The 22,929-nt window shown below is 34.7% G+C and overlaps 1 protein-coding gene across 8 annotated transcripts in view; it reads left to right on the forward strand.

Annotated features, from left to right (window-relative positions):
- Nucleotides 1-22,929, forward strand: part of ERBIN (erbb2 interacting protein) — a 111,673-nt gene that overhangs the window by 49,678 nt on the left and 39,066 nt on the right. For all 8 annotated transcript variants that reach the window (XM_059916493.1, XM_059916498.1, XM_059916499.1 and 5 more), the window contains exons 5-10: nucleotides 9,456-9,534; nucleotides 11,013-11,102; nucleotides 13,525-13,581; nucleotides 17,953-18,016; nucleotides 20,023-20,097; nucleotides 22,128-22,272. In XM_059916493.1, the coding sequence (XP_059772476.1) occupies nucleotides 9,456-9,534; nucleotides 11,013-11,102; nucleotides 13,525-13,581; nucleotides 17,953-18,016; nucleotides 20,023-20,097; nucleotides 22,128-22,272 (510 nt within the window). The remainder of the gene's footprint in view (nucleotides 1-9,455; nucleotides 9,535-11,012; nucleotides 11,103-13,524; nucleotides 13,582-17,952; nucleotides 18,017-20,022; nucleotides 20,098-22,127; nucleotides 22,273-22,929) is intronic.

Below are 22,929 nucleotides of genomic sequence, written 5' to 3' on the forward strand. Positions count from 1 at the left end.
TTTTAGCAAGAGTCAAATTCTTATAAAAAGAGTATATGACAAAGAAGGAACACTACTGAAGTTAAGGGAGAATGAAAAAGGAACAGGTAGCTGAAATTGTTAGAGAATTAAGTAACTCATGATAAAATTCAGGTTCTGCATACTTTATGTACGAGGATAAAAAGAGTTCTCTTTGGAGACAGGCTAACAAGCATTGAGGGTAGGCCTCATTGAGAAAGTGGCTTGAGCAAGGACTTGAGGAAATGAGGAAGTTAGCCATGTAGATTTATTTCTAAGGTAAGAATGTACCAGAAAGAAGAAACAGCCAGTGTAAAGTTTATAAGGTGTGAGTATCCATAGCATGTATGAGAAACAGAAGGCTATGGTAGCTAAAATATAGTGAGCAAGATGGGAGAGTGATAGGAATAGAGGTCAGAAAGGTAGGGATTTGGAGCAGCAGATAATGTAGAGCCTGGTAGGCATTTGTATGTACTTTGACATTTACTCTCAGTGAAATGGAATCGTTTGGAAGAGTTTGAGTCAGGTCATTCAGAGCATGAAATGACTTGCATTTTAAAGGTTTACTCTGGTTATGTGTAGAAACAGTATGGTACAAGGGTGAAAAGTAACCAGTTTAGGTGCTATTTCAGTCGCCTCTAGTGATAGTGGTGGAAGTAGTGAGATGTAGACAGACTCTAGATACATTTGAAGGTTGAGTGAACAAGATTTTATGATGGTTGGGATGTGGGATGTGAGATAAGTGTCAAGAATGATCTCAGTGGTATTGGTCTATGCATGTGGAAGGATAGAGTGCTGCCAGCTGAGATGGGGACATCTCTGGGACTCGTAATTTTTAGTGGAAAAAAATCAGGAGCTCATTTTTGGACATGTTACATTTAAGATATCCAGATGTTCTTAGGGGTTTGGAGTTCAGTCGAAAGGGAAATGTGCTAGCTATACATATTTGATAATTGCCAGCATGTAGATGGTATATAGAGCCTGAGATTAGATACAGTCAACAAGGGCATGAATATGAAAGAGGACTAAAGAACGAGCCCTGGTGGCAACCCAACATTAAGAGATATGGAGGAAAGAGAGAAAGGTACAAAAGATACTGAGAAGGAACACTACTGAGGAAGGAAGGAAGCCAATAGAATGAAAATATTTGGTTTTTTTTGCTACATTTTAGCTTTCAAGAAAAGAAACTATGTCTCAGTATCTACAGTCCATAGCATGGGTACATATTTGCTGAATAATATAGAGAATAAGTAATTTCAGTTCGAGACATGTTTTATTTAAGGTACCTGACCAGTACCTAAAGGGCATTTGAAAATTCTTATTTGGAGTTAAGGAGAGAGGAGGGAACCGGAGATACAGATTTGGAACCTGAACATATATATGGTAAGAATTGAAATCACAGTGAATACATTGCTAGCAATTTGTAAAAGCAGGAAACCAGTGAGCACTTCAAAACTACTTGCTTAGGAAAAAATTACTACCATGTATCTGAAATTAGAGTTACTATTTCATAGATATTTATTGGTTAATTTTTTATAAACCACATGCTATGAAATATAGTACTTTAAAATTTGAAAAATATGAAGTATATGTATTTGTGGAAGATGATATAAGCATTACTGTCCATTAAAATTTTTTTTTAATTAATTAATTAATTTATTTATTTTTGGCTGCGTTGGGTCTTTGTTGCTGCGCGCAGGCTTTTCTCTATTTGCGGTGAGCGGGGGCTACTCTTCGTTGCGGTGCCCAGGCTTCTCATTGCGGTGGCTTCTCTTGTTGTGGAACACGGGCTCCAGGCACGCAGGCTTCAGTAGTTGTAGCACGTGGGCTCAGTAGTTGTGGCTCGCAGGCTCTAGAGCTCAGGCTCAGTAGTTGTGGTGCACAGGCTTAGTTGCTCCGCGGCATGTGGGATCTTCCCAGACCAGGGCTCGAACCCGTGTCCCCTGCATTGGCAGGCGGATTCTTAACCACTGTGCCACCAGGGAAGTCCTAGAACTCTTAAAATTATCTTTCTCCATATAAAATTTTAGGTCAGTAGAACATACTGTAGTCTTTGGTCTTTTTCTCCTTAGATAGACTTTATCATGTACTAAAAATATTACAGCTCTTGGAATAATGTCATCTACATAGACTATTTCAAGATACATTATAGACTTTAATAAAAACCAATGAAATGATATGTAAAGCTGAGTATGAAAATGAAGTCAGGCTCTAATGAGGACAGTGTAGAATGTCCTCCTCCCACCTTCCCTCTAGATGTGGAATTTTTTTTTTAAGTATATGATAAGAATTATTATTATTATTTTATAAGTTTATTTATTTTATTTCTTTATTTTTGGCTGTGTTTGTTCTTCGTTGCTGTGCGAGGGCTTTCTCTAGTTGTGGCGAGCGGTGCTCCTCTTCGTTGTGGTACGCAGGCCTCTCATTGTGGTGGCCCCTCTTGTTGCGCAGCACGGGCTTCAGGCGTGCAGGCTTCGGCAGTTGTGGCATGTGAGCTCAGTAGTTGTGGCACACGGGCTTAGTTGCTCCGCGGCATGTGGGATCTTCCCGGACCAGGGCTTGAACCCGTGTCCCCTGCATTGGCAGACAGATTCTTAACCACTGCGCCACCAGGGAAGCCCCTATGATAAGAATTATTCACCACAACCAAGTGGGACTCATTCTGGGCATTCAATTTTGATATTTGAAAATAAATCAGTGTTATTCAACACATCAATAGACATATAATGAACTTGGTAATTCCATTCCTTGGTGTTTACTCAAGAGAAATGAAATACATGTCATTTGAAATTAAATATAGTGATTTTTTTTTTTTAAAGTTCATTGCAACTTTTTCATAATTATTGAAACCTCCTTCCTTTTTTTGCCCTATTCTTCAGTGTCTACCACATCTGCCATGGGAGCCCTGCTGCTACCAGATATTCCTTAGGGCCTGCCACCTAGGAGAGTTATTTTAATGTATCCTCAGTAGAATTATCACTTGAAGCAAATTATTTGTTAGTTGAAGAACTGATAAGAATTTAACTCCTAAATTTATAGGATTCAGTAACACTAAATATTTTGTTTGTAAATAAATGAGAGAAAAGAAAGAAGAAAAATTAGTGTAAAAAATATGGACGTTATTATTAGTGGGTAAGTCAAATTTAACGAGTTGTACAAAAGTACAGTATACTAAGTAGTTACATGTGTTTAGAATAGAGAATTGAGTCAGCCTAAATAAGACCTATTAGCAGTAATATAAGAAGCATACAGATACTATTAAGTAATTCATTGTATAAATGCCCTAAAATATATATTTGAAGTGTTAAATGTGCAGGTAAAGGGATGCTTTGTAGATCAATAGTTCCATTTTGGGGACTTGTAATAGGGTTGTCAAGTTTTTATTTCAGCATTAAGAAAATTCCTAACCCTCATTCCCTCCAAAAAGCAGCATCTCTCATATCCCTATTACCATAATTTTATTTAAAACTGACTTTTCACTCAAAAGAAAATGAATGCTATAAAGCCACTAAAGTTTAAAACTTACATGAAATGAAAAATTTCCAAAATCAACTCAAGAAGAAATAGAAAACTGAAAATACTAAATCAAATTAGTGGTCAGAAAAACTGTTAGACCTAATTTTAGGGAAAAGTTGGACCAAACCTTCATGGAATGGGATAATCCTTAATTTATAAAACCTATTCTAGAGATTAGAAAGGGAGGAAAGTACTTGACTCAGTTTATAAGGGTAATAAAACTTTAATAACAGAAATAGATAAAGACTGTTTAAATTAAAATGTTGGAAATTCTCTGCTGGGATGACAGGAGTGGCTCTGCTGTAGATCTCATTCTCTGTCAGGCTAGCCCAGGCATCCCAGGCATGTCCTCATAGGACAGGTAGGGGAACCTGAGATCTAGTGGAAATTAGGCAGGGCTTTTTTAAACCCTTGATTTCATCAATTGTGTTAACATTTTAGTGGCCAAACCAAAACACATGGCTGAACCCAGAATCAGGATTAGGGAAATTATACTTCGCATTTTGTTGGGAGGAGCTGGTACATCACATTCAGAGAGTGGTAATAGGGAGTAGTGAGCGGTCATTAATGTAATCCATCTATCACACATTTCTAGAAATAAACTTAACAGAAAATGTGCAGTATGATCTAAACAGGAAGACATAAAACTACGGAATAGATCAGTAGAAGAGGGTAACAGAAAAGACTGTCCAGAAACATAACCATGGACTATGACACACAAAAATTCCTCTACAAATGGAATATGACACACAGAAATGCCTCTACAAATCAGTGAAATAAGGAAAACAAATATTTCATAAGTGTTGGCACAGTGTTTTTATATGGGAAATAGTAAAAACAAAGAGAGCCTTACTTCATAGCATATACTAAAATAAATTGCAGATAGATTAAGTAATATGAAAAACAAAAATTACAATTATTAGAAAAATGTAGAAAAATATTTTTACGACTTCGGAGTAGAAAAGATGTCTTATTCAAATATTAAAAGCATAGCAGTAAAGGAATGAAATTTCTACATGACAAAATATAAAGTAAAAATTCATGACAGGCTGTGAGAAAACATTTGATATACTAGTATTTCTAAAGAATGCTTACAATCAGTAATTAAAAGAATCCAATAAAAAATGTGCAGTGAACAGAGAATTCACAGAAGAAATAAAAATGATCAGTAGGAAGCAATGCAAGCGTCCATCAGCAAATGGATAGAGAAGACATGTTTTATACATATGTGTGTGTGTGTGTGCACGATGAAATATTAATCAGCCGTAAAAAGGAATGACATTCTGACATTTGCAGCAATGTGGATGGAGCTAGAGTTTTTTTTTTTTTGCTGTGACATGCGGCATGCAGGATCTTAGCTCAATCTTAGTTCTCCTACCAGGGATCAAACCCATGCCCCCTGCAGTGGAAGCGCAGTCTTAACCACTGGACCACCAGGGAAGTCCCCTTTTTAAAAGATTTTTTAAGTTCAAGTATAGTTGATTTACAGTGTTGTGTTAGTTTCAGTTGTACAGGAAAGTGATTCAGTTATACGTATACATTTGTGTGCGTGTTTATATGTAAGTGTGTGTGTGTGTGTGTGTGTGTGTGTGTGTGTGTGTGTGTATTCTCTTTCAGATCTTTTCCCTTGTAGCTTATTACAAAAAATCTATTTCTGTTTTGTATATAAATTCATTTGTATCTTTTTTCTTTAAGATTCCACATATAAGCGATATGATATTTGTCTTTTTCTATCTGTCTTCATTTAGTATGATAATCTCTAGGTCCATCCGTGTTGCTGCAAATGGCCTTATTTCATTCTTTTTTATGACTGAGTAATATTCTATTGCATATATGTACCACATTTTTATCCATTCCTCTGTCGATGGACATTTAGGTTGCTTCCATGTCTTGGCTATTGTAAATAGTGCTGCAGTGAACATTGGGGTGCATGTATCCTTTTGAATTATAGTTTTCTCTGGATATATGCCCAGGAGTGGGATTGCAGGATCATATGGTAGCTCTATTTTTAGTTTTTTAAGGAACCTCTGTGCTGCTCTCCATAGTGGCTGTACCAATTTACATTCCCACCAGCAGTGGAGGAGGGTTCCTTTTTCTCCACACCCTCTCCAGCATTTTTATGTAGACTTTTTCATGATGGCCATTCTGACCCATGTGAGGTGATACCTCATTGTAGTTTTGATTTGCATTTCTCTAATAATTAGCGATGTTGAGTCTTTTCATGTGCCTTTTGGCCATCTGTATGTCTTCTTTGGAGAAATGTCTGTTTAGATCTTCTGCCCATTTTTTGATTGGATTGTTTGTTTTTTTTTAATGTTGAGCTGTATGAGCTGTTTATATATTTTGGAGATTAATCCCATGTTGGTCGTATTGTTTGCAAATATTTTCTCTCATTCTGTAGGTTGTCTTTTTTGTTTTGTTTATGGTTTCCTTTGCTGTGCAAAAGCTTAATTAAGCTTAATTAGGTCCCATTTGTTTATTTTTGGTTTTAGTTCCATTACTCTAGGAGATGGATTCAGAAAGATATTACTGTGATTTATGTCAAAGAGTCTTCTGCCTATGTCTTCCTCTAGGATTGTTATACCATCTGGTCTTACATTTAGGTCTCTAATCCATTTGGAGTTTGTTTTTGTGTATGGTGTTAGAGAATGTTTTAATTTTATTCTTTTACGTGTAGCTGTCTAGTTTTCCCAGCACCACTTATTGAAGAGACTGTCTTTTCTCCATTGTATATTCTTGCCTCTTTTGTTGTAGATTAATTGACCACAGGTGTGTGGGTTTATTTCTGGGCTTTCTACCCTGTTCCTTTGAGCTATATTTCTGTTTTTGTGCCAGTACCATACTGTTTTGATTACTGTAGCTTTGTAGTATGGTGTGAAGTCAGGGAGCTTGATTCCTCCAGGAAGGGGAGAGGGACTAGATAGGGGCATGAGATTAGGAAATATGATCTACTATGTATAAAATAGATAAGCATCAAGGATATATTTATTGTACAGCACAGGAAATTATAACCATTGCCTTGTAATAACTTTTAATGGAATATAATCTGTAAAAAATACTGAATCACTATACTGTACACCTAAAACTTACGTAATGTTGTGAATCAGCTGTATTTCAATTTAAATAGATATTAAACACGTGAAAATGTGTTCAGCATCTCTAGGAAATATCAGGAAAATATCTAGTTTTAATTAATATTTCTATTATTTCTGGTGAGGTTCAACCCCTTATACTAGCAAAAAGTAAAGACATCATCAAATGTCAACAAGAATATAAATAGGTACTGTAGTATGAAAATTGATATTACCACCCTGGAAAAGAATTTGGACGTTATCTAGTGACACTGATAACTATGTGCCATGTCCTATTCCAGTAGTGAACAAGAGAGGCAAAGATTCTCCCCTCACAGAGCATGTACGCTTAGTGGTGCCTGATAAGCAAACTTCTAAAGATAGGTAAATATATATTAATCTGCTTTACATTGTCCCATGTATCCCTGGGTTTTCATATATTTTTTTCCCCCTCTATGTTTCAGAATGGCTGTTTTCTGTTACCATGTCTTCCTGTCTCTATGACATGTTCTCCTACAGTGACTAATCTTTTAATCCTGTCCTTTGGATTTTTCATTCACATATTGTATTTATCATTTGTAAAGTTTCTGTTTCTTACATTTAATCTTTTCCTTCCCATTTTGTTCATTTTTTCCCTTTAAGTACAATAGCTGTTTTAAAGTCCTTTTTTGCTAATCTTGTTATCTAAGTAGAGAGAATAATACAGTAAACCTGATGTGCCTACCAACCAGCTTCAAAATTTATCAGTATGTTATAGTTTCATTTATACCTCCTGTTTTGTCACCTCTGATTGTTTTAAGGCAAATCAGACAACCTCTTTCATGTATAAATATGTTAAGATGAAACTCTCTATTATCACATTTAAAAAAAGAGAACCAGCTAACAGTAATTCCTTAATATCATTAGATATCCATCAGTGTTAACATTTGCTGATTTGAAGCTTTACATGAACTCTGTAAATTCCAGCAAAAGTTCCTTAAGCTAAAATTGAAAAAAAAAAAGAATCATCTTGAAACTGTTAGGGAAATTGAATTTTAATAAAACAACAATGATAAAACCTTTCCTTAAGGAATCATTAAGCCCAGATTTTTTTAATTGAAATTTTTATTGAGATAATTGTAGATCCACATGCAGTTTTAAGAAACATTACAGAGTGGTACTCTTGTACTTGTCACCTAGTTTCCCCCAATGGTAATGTTTGCAGTTATTATAGAACAGTAATAATATTGACATCAATACAGCCCCCCAGTCTTACTCAGATTTTTCCAGTTTATGTGTGTGTGTGTGTGTGTGTGTGTGTGTGAAGTAGGTTTGGATATTTATCACAGTCAGTTCTCTTTGATCTCCTCTTACCTGGGTAGTTCTTCAGTTTTTCTTTGTCTTTATCTTTTTAGACCCAGAGAGTTTTGAAGATTACTGTCCAGCTGTATAGGATTTCCCTTAATTTGGATTTGTTTGATGTTTGCTTATGATTCAATTCAGGTTGGGTGTTTGGGGCAGGAACACGACAGTAGATGCTGCACCCCTTCTCAGTGCGTCTTAAGATTAGTTGCCCCGTGATGATGCTGTGAACTGCTGATGCTAACTTTGAAACAGTTTAAGTGGTGCCTATGAGATTTCTTCACTTTTTCCCCCTCTTAAAATTAATAAGTATTTTGGGGAGAGAAACTTTGAGACTATATAAATGTATACTGTTTTTCTTCATTCTTTAACCCACTAATTTTAGCATCCATTGATGAGTTTTGACTGATCAGTTATTACTGTAATATTTGCCAGTTGATTTTGTATCATTCATTTTTTCATTATCTGAAATTCTATACTTGGGCACTGTGGTAAACTTGCTTAGAATCATACATCAATGAAGTTGAAAGAGCCTTAAATAATCCTCTAGTGTCAGCCCTTTTGATATTCATGTTATGTTAGTGGAGGAATGAGTTTTATAACACAGAATTTTTGTAATATTTTTTGAAGTTATTAATTCGCATTCCTCTAGTCTAGATTAGAACAGTACTACTTAAAGTTTCTCTATGGATTGTTGCTAGTTCACAAATTATTGTTGCTATATTTTTGCTAAGATAAGTTGAAGAGATAAAATTAAGTGCTAAGAAACTTCTGCCATAATTTGACTTGTCACATTTGTGTTGTATTTTACAGAAGTATTGGTGTACAACTGCGTCAGGCATATCCACTGGCATATCTGATACATATTTTCTACCTCTTCTATCTTCAGCTTTGCTTTTAGCTTTGTTATCCTGTATGTATTAGGGACCAGCTCAGTCTGGAGCCCAGCAGTTAAGAAGTAATGCCTCTTTTATACACACTACTATATAAAAAATAGATAACCAATAAGAACCTACTGTATAGCACAGGGAACTCTTCTTAATACTCTGTAATGACCTATATGGGAAAATAATCTGAAAAAGAGTAGATATATGTATATGTATAACTGACTTATTTTACTGTACAGCAGAAACTGATACATTGTAAATCAACTATACTCCAATAAAAATTTAAAAAAAAATTAATGCCTCTTTTTATGTGAAAAAACAAAGAATGCGTAATTGTTCTGAATTTTGTGTCCTTAATACCACATAGAGAAGGCACTGATTTTCAGAAGAGCTGGGAAAAGGAAAGGAAGGCAAAACTAAACAAGATAATTAGCACTAGTCATAAAGAGGCAAAAGAGTGAAGAGAAATTGTTGTGCAGATGGTTCTGTTCATTTGACGTTGGTGTTGTCAATTTATCAAGAATCTGCTCAGTTGGTAAATTTTGAATCTGAAAAGTGTACATTAATTATTAATATCATTATGATTTTTTCCTTTGTAATAGATTCTTTTCACTTGATCATTGATTATTTGTTCATTTTCTAGGGATACAGGAGTTTCCAGAAAATATAAAAAATTGTAAAGTTTTGACAGTTGTGGAGGCCAGTGTAAATCCTATTTCCAAGTGAGTTCTTCTCTGTTGAATTAAAAGTTACCTTTGTGAATAAAGCAAGTATGATATAGTAGAATATTACTTTCTACATTTTAATGAACAGTTAATACCAATCTGAAATCTGCACAAAATTTTAGTTAGATTAAAAAGGAGCCTTTTAATTACTCTTTCTAACTCCATATATTACAGAGGTAAATTTGACATCCATACAGATAAGGCAAGTGCTTTTCCCCAAGTCTCAAAGATAGTAAATGTCAGAAATGAGACTAGAATCCAGGTCTCCTAGCTCAGTGTTACTTGCACAATATAAAAATGTCTTCACCTGCAAATCCAATGTGTGTGGCACACTCAAACTTTTGAAAAGAATAAAAGAAACCGAAAGGTCAAAAAGGTAAAAACAACAAAAAAAGAGAAAAGCCATGTGATTGGTTGTACTATATATCAGAGGTCACATATATTCTTTTATGATGGTAATGCCTTTAAGCAGAATGCTTTCTTAGACCAAAGCTGTTAAATTTTGCAAAAATGGAATGATGAAGCAAAAGGTGAATAGTGTGAAGCATAGCTTAGTATAGCTAAGTTGAAAGTTGAAACCAGCTTTCACATATTACAGTATTGTATTTAACGAGTTTTTCCAAACATAGGCAAACATGTAAAGGACAAACATGTAAAGATGATGTTTTACCTTCATCTGAAAATATTCCTCTAGCATCAAGTTCTAGATTTGTAATTTCTTTTGTAAGCCAGAGGAAATAAAAGTAAAGCTACTTATAGGTTCTTATATGATCTTAAATGTCATTCAGCTTTTAATATTATTTCTTTCCATTTGGTCATTATAAAATTATACAATCTTTATTTGATTATTTAGGGACCAAATATTGAAATTGAAAATAATCTAAACCAGTGTTTCTCAAATAAGGACTGTTTTGCTCTTATGGCTATTTGGTAAATTCTAGAGACATTTTTTGGTTTTCACAACTTGTGGTGGTGGACAGTGCTGCTGGCTTCTAGTGGGTCAGAGGCTAGGGTTGCTGTTAAACAGCCTACAATGCAGAAGACAGCCTCCTGACAACACAGAATTATCCAGCCCCAAAAGTCAATACTGTCAAAGTTTAGAATTCTTTGTCTAGTCCCTTGGATTGGTGTTAGATAAGGTGAATTTCAAGAGTGTCTGCCGATATCATAGTCATGGCCTGAATACATTTCTGTGTGTTGTGGCTCATTCATAGTTGACTGTTATGTGCAGATTTTATCTTATTGAGACAAATATTGCCTTACTTCCTTTTTACAAAATGATGAAGGTGTAAACATTGAAACAGGTAAGTTATTATAAAAGGCAAATCTCAATTTGAGGATCACTCATAAGAGTGAAGAGGTGACAGTTATCTGTTAAGAACATGTGTTGGTTAGACAGTTTCTTAGACAGGTTTTAATAAGAGACTAAAATTCTGTATATGAATTAAATTTAAATTCTGGTTTATTTTACCTAGGCTTCCTGATGGATTTTCTCAGCTGTTAAACCTAACCCAGTTATATCTGAATGACGCTTTCCTAGAGTTCTTGCCAGCTAATTTTGGCAGGTAAGTTACAGTTTCTTCTAAAACCTTCTCTTGTTAGCTCTTGTAAAGTTTACAAAACTACAAGTTGCTTTAGTAATACTATTAATTACAGTTTCATAGGCTCTTCTTTTGTAATTATTTCCAAGCATTGTCGTTTTTATAGTTTCTTCAGAACTTGTTAGTCTTGGAATTTATTTTCCCAAATAGAAATAAGCAGTGAAAATTTAAAAGAAAAACGTAATTTAACACTTGGTTTCAAAGTATGTAAAATTAGGGAGTTTATTTAAATTGGGATAATTTTTGCATATTTGATATAGAATGCTTTATTCTTAGCACTTACACATTTTTTTAAATGATCTAATTATTGGTTTATCTGTCTTCACTGGAATCAAAGTTCTGGAGAAAAGAAAAATGTGTTTCTGGGGTCCACCCCATTGCTCCCTGCTTGAACTTAGACCGACTCTTGTCATACTGTAGTCCCTGAGTAATTTTTCTAATGGAAAAATGAATCAGTAAATGAACAATAGGTATCAAATTATTATTGTGTTTAGATTAATTGCTAGAGGAAATGCTATCCAAATACATGTTAATATGGTAGTCATCTTTTTGTCTTGAAGACAAATACCATATGATCTCACTTATATGTGAAATCTTAAAAAAACCACCAAAACCCCAAGCTCATAGATACCAGAGAAAAGATTGGTGGTTGCCAGAGGTGAGGGGGCGGGGGTGGGCAAAATGGGTGAAGGTGGTCAAAAGGTACAAACTTCCAGTTATAAAATAAATAAATCATGGGGATGTAATGTACAACATGGTGACTATAGTTAACCATACTGTATTGTGTGGTATTTGAAAGTTTCTAAAAGAATAGATCTTAAAAGTTCTCATCTCAAGAAAAAAAAAATTTTGTAACTGTGTATAGTGACAGATGTTAACTAGACTTTTTGTGGTGACCATTTCACAATATAGTTGACCCTGGAACAATGCATGGATTAGGGGTGCTGATCTTCCACACAGTCAAAAATCCACATATAACTTATAGTTGGCCCTCCATATCCGTAGTTCCTTAGTATCCAAGGTTCCAAATCTGCAGATTGAACCAACCACAGATCGTGTGGTACCGTAGTATTTACTGTTGAAAAAAATCTGTGTATAAGTGGATTTGCACAGTTCAAACCCATGTTGTTCAAGGGTCAGCTATGGGTCGGCTTTAGCTCAAGCGGTTACTCTGTCCCATTGGACTTCTGATGTCTATGTTGTTCAAGGGTCAACTGTACATACAAATATCGAATCATTATGTTGTACACCTGAAACTAACAATGTTGTTTGTCAATTGTATTTCAAAAAAGAAAAAAGAATTTTGGGTGTCATTGCAGCCCAGTGACTGTCCTGTGGGAACCACGTTATAATGCTTTATATATTTACATACATGCACATATATATGTATGTATGTACACATATATGTATATACACACATGTGTATGTATGTGTATACTTATATGCATGTCATGTACTTGTCAGATTTCTCTTCTGTATCTGGTATTTGGACCCCTTTTAAAATTGAAATGTATTTGACATGTAACACTGTGTAAGTTTAATGTATACAGCCTGCTGACTTCATACATTGTATGTTGTAATATGATTGCTGTTGTAGCATTAGTGAGCACCTCTGGACCAGTTCATCTGCTCATTTATCCTCTAATTTTATTGGAATGTGCATCACTGAAGTGCCAGAGGATTTTCTCCTTTTCCATGTTCCCTTGTGTTTCTTTATTTTTCTCTCTCAGAGCTCAACCCTAGAGTTAAATTATTGTTCTGTAATCTACTAATGACTAATAATCTGGGGAGGTTTTTTTCAGAAAAATGCATGAAGTTCGTTAGGATGGATATTAGGGGACAGTTATTTTGTGCTTTGGATATGTCAAGAAGTGTTTATCCCCCCCCGCCCCAATTAATTCTGAGGAGCAAAAATAGTCTTCTTTCATATTTCTGTGTAATTTTTAAAAAAATATTAATTAATTAATTAATTTATTTTGGCTGTGTTGGGTCTTCGTTTCTGTGCGAGGGCTTTCTCTAGTTGCTGCAAGTGGGGCCACTCTTCATCGCGGTGCGCGGGCCTCTCACTATCGCGGCCTCTCTTGTTGCGGAGCACAGGCTCCAGACGCGCAGGCTCAGTAGTTGTGGTTCACGGGCCTAGTTGCTTCGCGGCATGTGGGATCTTCCCAGACCAGGGCTCGAACCCGTGTCCCCTGCATTGGCAGGCAGATTCTCAACCACTGCGCCACCAGGGAAGCCCTCTGTGTAATTTTTAATACAATATTCTGCACGTTGTAATTACATGATAAATATTGGTTGCTTTAAAATTTTAGAGGATTGCATTAATTTGTTAATTAAATTCTTTATCTTTGTCATACATGCTTGATTTATTTTATTTGTTTTGCAGATTAACTAAACTCCAGATATTAGAACTTAGAGAAAACCAGTTGAAAATGTTGCCAAAGTAAGTAAAGGTGCTATCCTTTGTGAAATTTAGTTTAGAATTTTAAATTCTTAAATCCTTAGAGAAATATTAACTTTTTAATATCTTAAAATGTGAGTGAAAATTATTTTAAAAGACTGACATTTGTGGTCTTTGTATATTAATTAGTGGTGTTCAATATAAAAATCTGTATATCTGTTGGTATTTAATAGTGATTTCATAGCTCTCTGGAACTCAGTCTTGTGTGACAAAGGTCAGAATAATAAGTATGTAAAGCCCACCTGAGTCCCAAATAAAGATCCCCATTTCTATACTAGAGCTCTTACATAGTACTCATTAGAGAGACTCATAAGGTCTTCATGTAAAGTCTGGTAACTCCTAAGTTTTCAGAACTTGTTTGGTTTTAGTCTGTTGTAAATTGGAAATAGGATGGAGGGCCCCCTACTGGTAAGCTAACATCAAGAGGAGATGGTAGTCCAAGAGCAAATAAGATAAAACTAAAACAGATACACAAACTCAAAATGCACTGGTCTATGTCCATTTATTGAAGAAATGTCTTAAAACACCCTGATTCACTGCTGCATTTTTACAGTTTAGGTAATGGCAAACTACAGACTGGCTAAATCTGCCCCAGAGCCTACTTACTGTAAATAGTTTCACCAGAACCACATTCATTCATTTACATATTGTCTATGGCTGCTTTTGCTCTACAGTGGTAGAGTCAAGTAGTTGTGACAGAGACTTTATGCAAAGCCTAAAATATCTGACCCTTACAGAAAACTTCTCAGACTCCTGTTGTAGTTTATTTGTCAAGAGTTGTCACCTCTTGATAGAAGCATCTTCAGTTCTCCAGGAGTTAGTTGTTCTGTTTACTCAACTTCTGTAGCATTTTACTTATATCTGTTATGACATTTACTGCATTAGCCTAATTTTTAAAATACATTTTACTCTTGTCTTACCTGACCAGCATATTCCCATGGGCACATGTACTTGGTCCTTCCTCCTCCCCACCCCCACCCCCCCATGAGTGTAAGGCTTTGAGGGCAAGGAGCATATCTGGTTTTGATTCCCAGAAGACTGGATTGATTAGAGTTTATGGTGATGGTTGTGAGTATAAATTAAAGTGGGAATTATCCATATTAAAATTCAAAAAGGTTTACATTTTTACAGACTTGGTATTGGCATTGATGACTCCTTAGCTCAGAACTTGACTGCTAAGAGATTTGAATAAACAAGGTGTAAATTGTTTACTGAAACATCTAAGCCTACAATTAATATGGTGTCTCTGATATCATAGGTAATTCACTTATTTTAACTCCTTCTATTTTAAGTCTTTATTTAACTTCAGATTGGGCTCTCTCAGTGTATTTGCAAATATAATTCTTTACTGCTTTCTTTTTAAGACATGATTAAAATATTTGAGGCCTCACAAACTATAAAGAGGCCACAATTTTACGTGTTAGGAAAGTCATGTGCATTCAGGTTATGTGAGTGGACCTTTTTATGATCCAAGATTAGAACAGTGGGAAAGCTGTTTTAAATACGCAGTTAAATGAAATTTAATACCATCATAATACTGGAGAGCACAGTACAAAGAACACAAAGGATGTATATTTTTCCTCTGAGACAGAAGAGAAGGTAAAAATGAGTTAAGTACAAAGGAATTTTAGAGACAAACAGGATGAAATTTGAGGGATATTGTTTTTACTTTCTCCTTGAAGTAGGAAGCTGGATCTTAAATGAATAGACGTAAAAATGAAATGAAAATGAAAAGATGAAATTTTGTGTCTTAGATTTTTTTTTTTAATTTTTTTAAAAAAATTATTCATTTATTTATTTATTTATTTATTTATTTATGGCTGTGTTGGGTCTTCGTTTCTGTGCGAGGGCTTTCTCTAGTTGTGGCAAGTTGGGGCCACTCTTCATCGCGGTGCGCGGGCCTCTTACTATCGCGGCCTCTCTTGTTGCGGAGCACAGGCTCCAGATGCGCAGGCTCAGTAATAATTGTGGCTCACGGGCCTAGTTGCTCCGCGGCATGTGGGATCTTCCTAGACCAGGGCCCGAACCCGTGTCCCCTGCATTGGCAGGCAGATTCTCAACCACTGCGCCACCAGGGAAGCCCTTAGATAGATTTTTGAGGTGTATGAGTAAGACCAAAGTTGCCAGTGTTAGCTACAGCAAGTTGCGATGGAGATGCTTTTAGAATTTAACAGTGTATTTCCTCTTTTTTATTACATATCTGTGTCATTCACATTTTCCTAAATCAGTTTTAAAACTTAAATTTCTAACGATATTGTTTGTAATTGAATTTTCTAGTGCACTGCTTTTCTTTTGTACCCTTTTTAAAAAATAACTTACCCTTGTTGATATAAAGTGTTTAATTGCTGCATGTGAATTTTCTGTGTTATCTTGTCATTATAAGAATACTGAATTAAGAAAAATAAGACCATGTTTTCTTCTTTCAATCTTACCCCCTCCTCACAGCCCTCTTTACCTTTCTCAAACGTTGGCCTGGTATAGTATTATGGACATAGGAGTTAGTATCTAATCTTTCTTGAGAAAGATCCTGGAAACACCTTTTCGCTTTGTTATAAAGCAAATTGGTACTAATTTACAGGTTTTCAGGACAAAGACAGATGTGAGTAAGGGAGGTAGAATTATAGTACCTCATAGAACCTGAGAATAGGCACTCAGTAAATCAGAGTTAAATAAAGCAGCTTTGAGAAAAATTGATGTTGGGAGATGAATTAAATTAGTGTTGATAGAATGGCATATTTTAAATAGAAGGGTTAGGGAAAATTAGCTTTCTCTAATGGTAGGTCAGTAACATAATTACATTACAATTATGATATGTATTCTTATTTTTTTTTTCACTAAAAAGCCAGATAAATTTAATCAAGTTTTATTTTACTTATTATTACTAATTTGTTGAATTTCAAGAGACAATAAAAATAATCTGTGTTCTTGTGTCATAATTTAAGGAGTCTGTTGGTCTTTAATGGTGTTAATTTCCTAATTAACATATTGATATATTGATAATATGAAGATTGTATTTTGCCATCATTTTGTCATATCCTAGAAAAATTTAATGTGTTCCTAGGGAGTTCCCTGGTGGTCTAGTGGTTAGAATTTGGTGCTTTCACTGCTGTGGCCCAGGTTCAATCCCTGGTTGGGGAACTCCCGCAAGCCATGCGGCATTGCCAAAAAAAAATTTAAAAATTAAAGATTAGAAAAAAAATTAATGTAGTTCCTTATCTGGGTAGCTGGTAGCACCTCAACCTATTAAATAATAGATTTTTCTAAAAATAATAATTTAAGAATATAAATATGTGTTTGAATTAATTAGAAATTAGTTTAGTTTAAAAAGTACCTTCATTGGGCTTCCCTGGTGGCGCAGTGGTTGAGAATCTGCCTGCCAATGCAGGGGACACGGGTTCGAGCCCTGGTCTGGGAAGATCCCACATGCCGTGGAGCAACTGGGCCCGTGAGCCACAATTACTGAGCCTGCGCTTCTGGAGCCTGTGCTCCGCAACAAGAGAGGCCGCGACAGTGAGAGGCCCGCGCATCGCGATGAAGAGTGGCCCCCCCTTGCCACAACTAGAGAAAGCCTTCGCACAGAAACGAAGACCCAACACAACCATAAATTAATTAATTAATTAATTAAAAAACAAAAAACAAAACAAAAAAAAAAGTACCTTCATTGAAGGAGCTATAAAAATACAACTTAGTTTATTTCATCATGAAATCAGTTTGTACGTTCTTCAAGTTTCTGTAGTTGCAGAGATATGTTGGTATTAAGTTGGAAGTTAAAAATGGTATATTGTAGCTTTAATTTAAAATAAATGCAGTCTACAAATTATATTTGTGATTCATGTAAAACTTTATTTTGAATTATATTGAATTTAATTTGAAAATGTGGGGAACAAAGTAATATTTACTGTTCTTGGAATTTTGAATGTTAATTTTCAGTTAATTATCTTAAAGTTTTACAAATATATCACCAGTCTTGAAAAATGGTAATTCATATGAAGCTGCCAAACAATCTAATCATTAGTTAATTTATACTATCTGAAAATTTATTTTGTGGAAAAAATGGAAAATCGATTACTCGTATTCTGGACTGGGGGTTTAAATTTACTGCAATTACTTCTTAAGAATAGAAATAACCTGATGAGAAGGCAAAATTAGAGAATAATTGATAACTTATTTCATTTTATTTAGAAATTAAATATGACTTTTTTCTTAGAAAATTATTATTTTTATTTTATCAACATTTGAAAGCCTGTATGTTATTAGATAATACATAAGAATATTTTACACTATAAATTTTAAAAGATTCCATGTAATTGATATTTTTGTATACTTAATTCTTTATTAATCCATTGTGCATAGAACCATGAATAGACTGACCCAGCTGGAAAGACTGGATTTGGGAAGTAATGAATTCACAGAAGTGGTAAGTTCTCACCACCCTCACTATCCATAAGTCTTTTCATTTGATCAAGAGCAAAATGTGAAAATTAATGTGTTTATTTCTCTGTATTTGTAAAGTATAAAATTGGGTAAAGATATACACATATTTTAGGGAGACAAGATATGAAATTTTTTAACAGGGAAAATTAAACAGATAACAACATCTGAAAGGAGTGAGGGTAAAAATGTAAAATTAATGAGAAACCCATAGAAAAGGTATTTAAAAGTTTTTAGGCACAGGAAGTAGAAACTTTGAAAGATTATAAGGGTAAAAGTTTCATCAGACTAGAATGCATCAGGAAAAGTACTTGTGAGTCAAAAATAACTCCATGGGAGTATTGCTTAGGAATTTACTCAGTGATAAAGTACTTCTCTATAATTTTACTTAATAGCTAAAAGGAAAACATTGAGTGAAACAACTATTATTTTCAAGTTGGTAATGAGACCTCAGGATCGTGTTTTTGCTTTGTATGCAAAGTAGTATGATGCTAAATCAAAAAGGAAAGAAGTATGTAAGCAGTTTTTTTGTCTTCAGTCATTGCTCCAAGAGAACTCAGAAAAATAAGCTAGATAGTTTTTTGAAGAGGAATTCATTAACAATAATATCATCATCATTAAAATTTTTACATTATGTTTACAAGCTCTTTTTTTTAAATTGCTGTTAAGTTCCAAATGATAGTCTTAAGAACAAGAATTTCTCAGCACTGCCAGCTGCATGATTGCCCTTTGGATATTGTATTGTACATTTGCTCGCTAAATAGACAGCTTTTCAGCTGAAGTCACTGGAGGAGCATGGTGGTTTTGGGTATCACATGTTTTTTTCTAAAATATGCTATTTTATATTCTTTATGATATTTTAATTGAAGCTGGTATATGATGACTTTTACTCTGTGTTGTAGAAGTTTTTACTCCTTGAGAAAAAATGAATAAATATTCTGTGCTTCCTAAATTATCTAACTATTGTACATTTTCTCAATATTTGTCTTATATGTATTAATCTATTTCCATATTAACTATTTGAAAATTCTAAATTATTGTTTATTTTATGAATCAGAGCATCATTCAGAATCATTAATTTTTGTACCATTTCCATCTTCCAACATTACACATTAAAAAAAATTACTATTAGAATTGTAACAGGTAAAGCACAGAAAGAGATTTCTTTTAATACAATTTAAACCTAGAATTCTTATCTATACTTAATGTTAACAGTAAATCTGAATGACATGCCTTTTATGTATTACTCATGTTATTATGGTGATTAGATATGATGACACTCCATGCCATCATACTGTCAATGATTGGACACAGGTTTGTGGGATGACAGAAATATCTTCAAAGGATCCATTCAGAAGAGCCTCCAAGGGTGAATACCTAAGAGCAAATTTTGCCTGAATACCAAAGTCCACTACATCTTTTAAATTTTTTGGTCCTCAACAGCATGTTATGAACAGTATTCTACCATGTAATTGCAGGAAGCTGAAGATAACATAATATGCTTATCATATGATTATGCCTTGGTTTACTTACCTTTCCCTTATTATTAGACTTTTAGGATGTATATTGCCTTATTTCTTTTTTCCTCCCTCTAGGTCATCAGAGAATATCTTTCTTTCTTTCTTTTTTTTTTTTTTAAGATTCCCTAAAAGTCTACATCTTTTTACAGATAATGATTGAGAGTATCTTTTTATTGTATTCTTGAAAGTAATGGGTCTTGTTTTATTTATTAATTGTATAAATACTTGAGCCTGTTATGTAATCAAAAGCTTAAAGGAGTTTTATGTAATCTGTTATGGAATATCTGTTTAGTAATATTTGTGTAATAACTATAATATAGTGGAAAGGCTTGAGTCTTGGCTCTGCTTTTTTTTTCTCCTCCTAATTTTTTAAAGTGAAACTTATCATTAGAAATTCCCAGGGGAGCTTCTTTTGCCAACTAAATGTATTCAAGTAAATTAATATATTCCCCCCTCCCCCCGATCTAAATAGCCTGAAGTACTTGAGCAGCTAAGTGGATTGAAAGAATTTTGGATGGATGGTAATAGACTGACTTTTATTCCAGGGGTACGTATATCAAATTTTAAAGACTTTCCTTATTGCTGTCTATCCTTTGCATTTTTATGAATTATACATTTTCAAATAAATTTTAATTAGTTTAAAAATGATTACTTAATACTGTTAGATAGAAGCAAATTACATTTTTTTAAATTGTCAACACATTCTTTTTTTTTTTTTTACAATGTTGTGTTAGTTTCAGGTGTACAGTAAAGTGAATCAGTTATACCTATACGTATATCCACTCTTTTTTAGATTCTTTTCCCATATAGGTCATTACAGAGCATTGAGTAGAGTTCCCTGTGCTAATCAGTAGGTCCTTATATGATATTTGTCTTTCTCTGTCTGACTTAGTTCACTCAGTGTGACAATCTCTAGGTCCATCCATGTTGCTGCAAATGCCATTGTTTCATTCTTTTTTTATGGCTGAGTAATATTCCGTAGTATATATGTACCACATTTTCTTTATCCATTCCTCTGTTGATGGACATTTAGGTTGCTTCCATGTCTTGGCTATTGTAAATAGTGCTGCAGTGAGCATTGGGGTGCATGTATCTTTTTTTAATAAATTTATTTATTTGGCTGCGTTGGGTCTTTGCTGCTGCACATGGGCTTTCTCTAGTTCTGGCAAGCGGAGGCTACTCTTTGTTGCGATGTGTGGGCTTCTCATTGCAGTGGCTTCTCTTGTTGCAGAGCACAGGCTCTAGGCATGCGGGCTTCAGTACTCGTGGCACGTGGGCTCTAGAGTGCAGGCTCAGTAGTTGCGGCACATGGGCTTAGTTCCTGTGCGGCATGTGGGATCTTCCCGGACCAGGGCTTGAACCCATGTTGCCTGCATTGGCAGGCAGATTCTTAACCACTGCGCCACCAGGGAAATCCCCATGTATCTTTTTGAATTATGGTTTTCTCTGGATATATGCCCAGGAGTGGGATTTCTGGATCTATACCATATTTATAGAGCTACATATGGTAGTTCTATATTTAGTTTTTTAAGCAACCTCCATACTGTTCTCCATAATGGTTGTACCAATTTACATTCCCACCAACAGTGTAGGAGGGTTCCCTTTTCTCCACACCCTCTCCAGCATATATTGTTTGTAGATTTTTTGATGATGGCCATTCTGACCGGTTTTGTAGAATCAAAACCGTTTTTGTAGATCCGGTTTTGTACAATCAAAATTGTAGTTTTGATTTGCATTTCTCTAATAATTAGTGATGTTGAGCATCTTTTCATGTGCTTTTTGGTCATTTGTATGTCTTCTTTGGAGAAATGTCCATTTAGATCTTCTGCCCATTTTTTGATTGGGTTTGTCAACACATTCTTGATTGAAATTTTAAAATTTCTGTAATAAATTTTTGTAAAACACAGTTGACTCATGAACAACGCAGGGGTTGGGGGCACTGACCCTCTGTGCAGTCAAAATTCTGTGTATAACTTATAGTCAGCCCTCCCTATCTGAGATTCCTTCATTGTTATGGGGTTCCTCCTCTGGATCTGCGGTTCTGCATCCACAGATTGAACCAACCACAAATAGTATAGTACTGTAGTATTTACTGTTGAAAAACATCTATGTGTAAGTAGATTTGTGAAGTTCAAACCCGTGTTGTTCAAGGGTCAACTGTCAGTCTCTTTTAATGCCATGGAGTGTGTCCTTCCCAGCGGTTGCAGTTGACTTTATATCTTATTTCATTTTGCCCAGGGAATTGTTGAAGTAAGCTATTTTCCATGTAGTTTCTTAGCAGCTGACATTGTGTTCATTCTCAGACCTAAAGCCATACGAATCCCCATATTTGCTCTCCTCCTTGCAAATGATGGGCAGCTAAGTTCCCAAAGAAAAGTATATGTTTGCTGGGCTAACATTAGTAGGAGCTCTTAGCTTTATTACTGAATACATTACTAATAGCATTAAAAAAAAATTATGAATCCTCTCATATAAACATTTAATTTTAAATTATAACTTGGCATTAGGTTTATTATCTAAACTTTTCACCACTTACTGTTGATGGAGTCATTAGATTTACTTTTTTTTTACTTACAGTTTATCGGTAGCTTGAAACAGCTCACATATTTGGATGTTTCTAAAAATAATATTGAAATGGTTGAAGAAGGAATTTCAGCATGTGAAAACCTTCAAGACCTCCTATTATCAAGTAATTCACTTCAACAACTGCCTGAGACTATTGGTTTGTATTGCTCTCTAAATCATGTAATTAATATTTGCTAATATAAAATATGAGAAACTTAATGCCATTGCTTGATTCAGAGCTTCCATATATCAAATTTTATTTGTTATGAGATAGTTTTACTGTTCTCTGAAGTCACAGATCTTATTTGAATTTTTTTCTGATGTGATCAGTTATACAATTTACTCTTTTGTTGACATTACTGTTTTTCTTTACTTTAAGGAAATGTCATTTTTATCACTGCAATAAAGTTTAAATTCTTTAAAAGAGTTTAATTTACCCAAATTTGGTTTAACTCTTGATCGTGGCCATTATCTAGTAACTTTTTTCAATCTTAACTACATTTTAGACTCACAAGAAGACAGCCACATAAGCAAAATCCTACGAAAATCTATGCAGTTAACCCTTGAACAACGATGGCGTTTAGGGGGCCAACCCTCTGCACAGTGGGAAAATCTCATATAATGTATAGTTGCACCTTTGTATCTGCATTCATTTCCTCCCTATCCATGGTTCTGCATCCATGTATTCAACCAACTGTGGGTCATGTAGTACTGTAGTATTTACTATTGAAAAAAATCTGCATGTAAGTGGATCCGTGCACTTTAAACCTGTGTTGTTCAAGGGTCAACTGTGTTTGTGTAATTGTTTGTCTGA

The sequence above is a fragment of the Balaenoptera ricei genome, chromosome 3 (genome assembly GCF_028023285.1).
Source record: "Balaenoptera ricei isolate mBalRic1 chromosome 3, mBalRic1.hap2, whole genome shotgun sequence".
In the NCBI taxonomy this organism is placed as follows: Eukaryota; Metazoa; Chordata; class Mammalia; order Artiodactyla; family Balaenopteridae; genus Balaenoptera; species Balaenoptera ricei.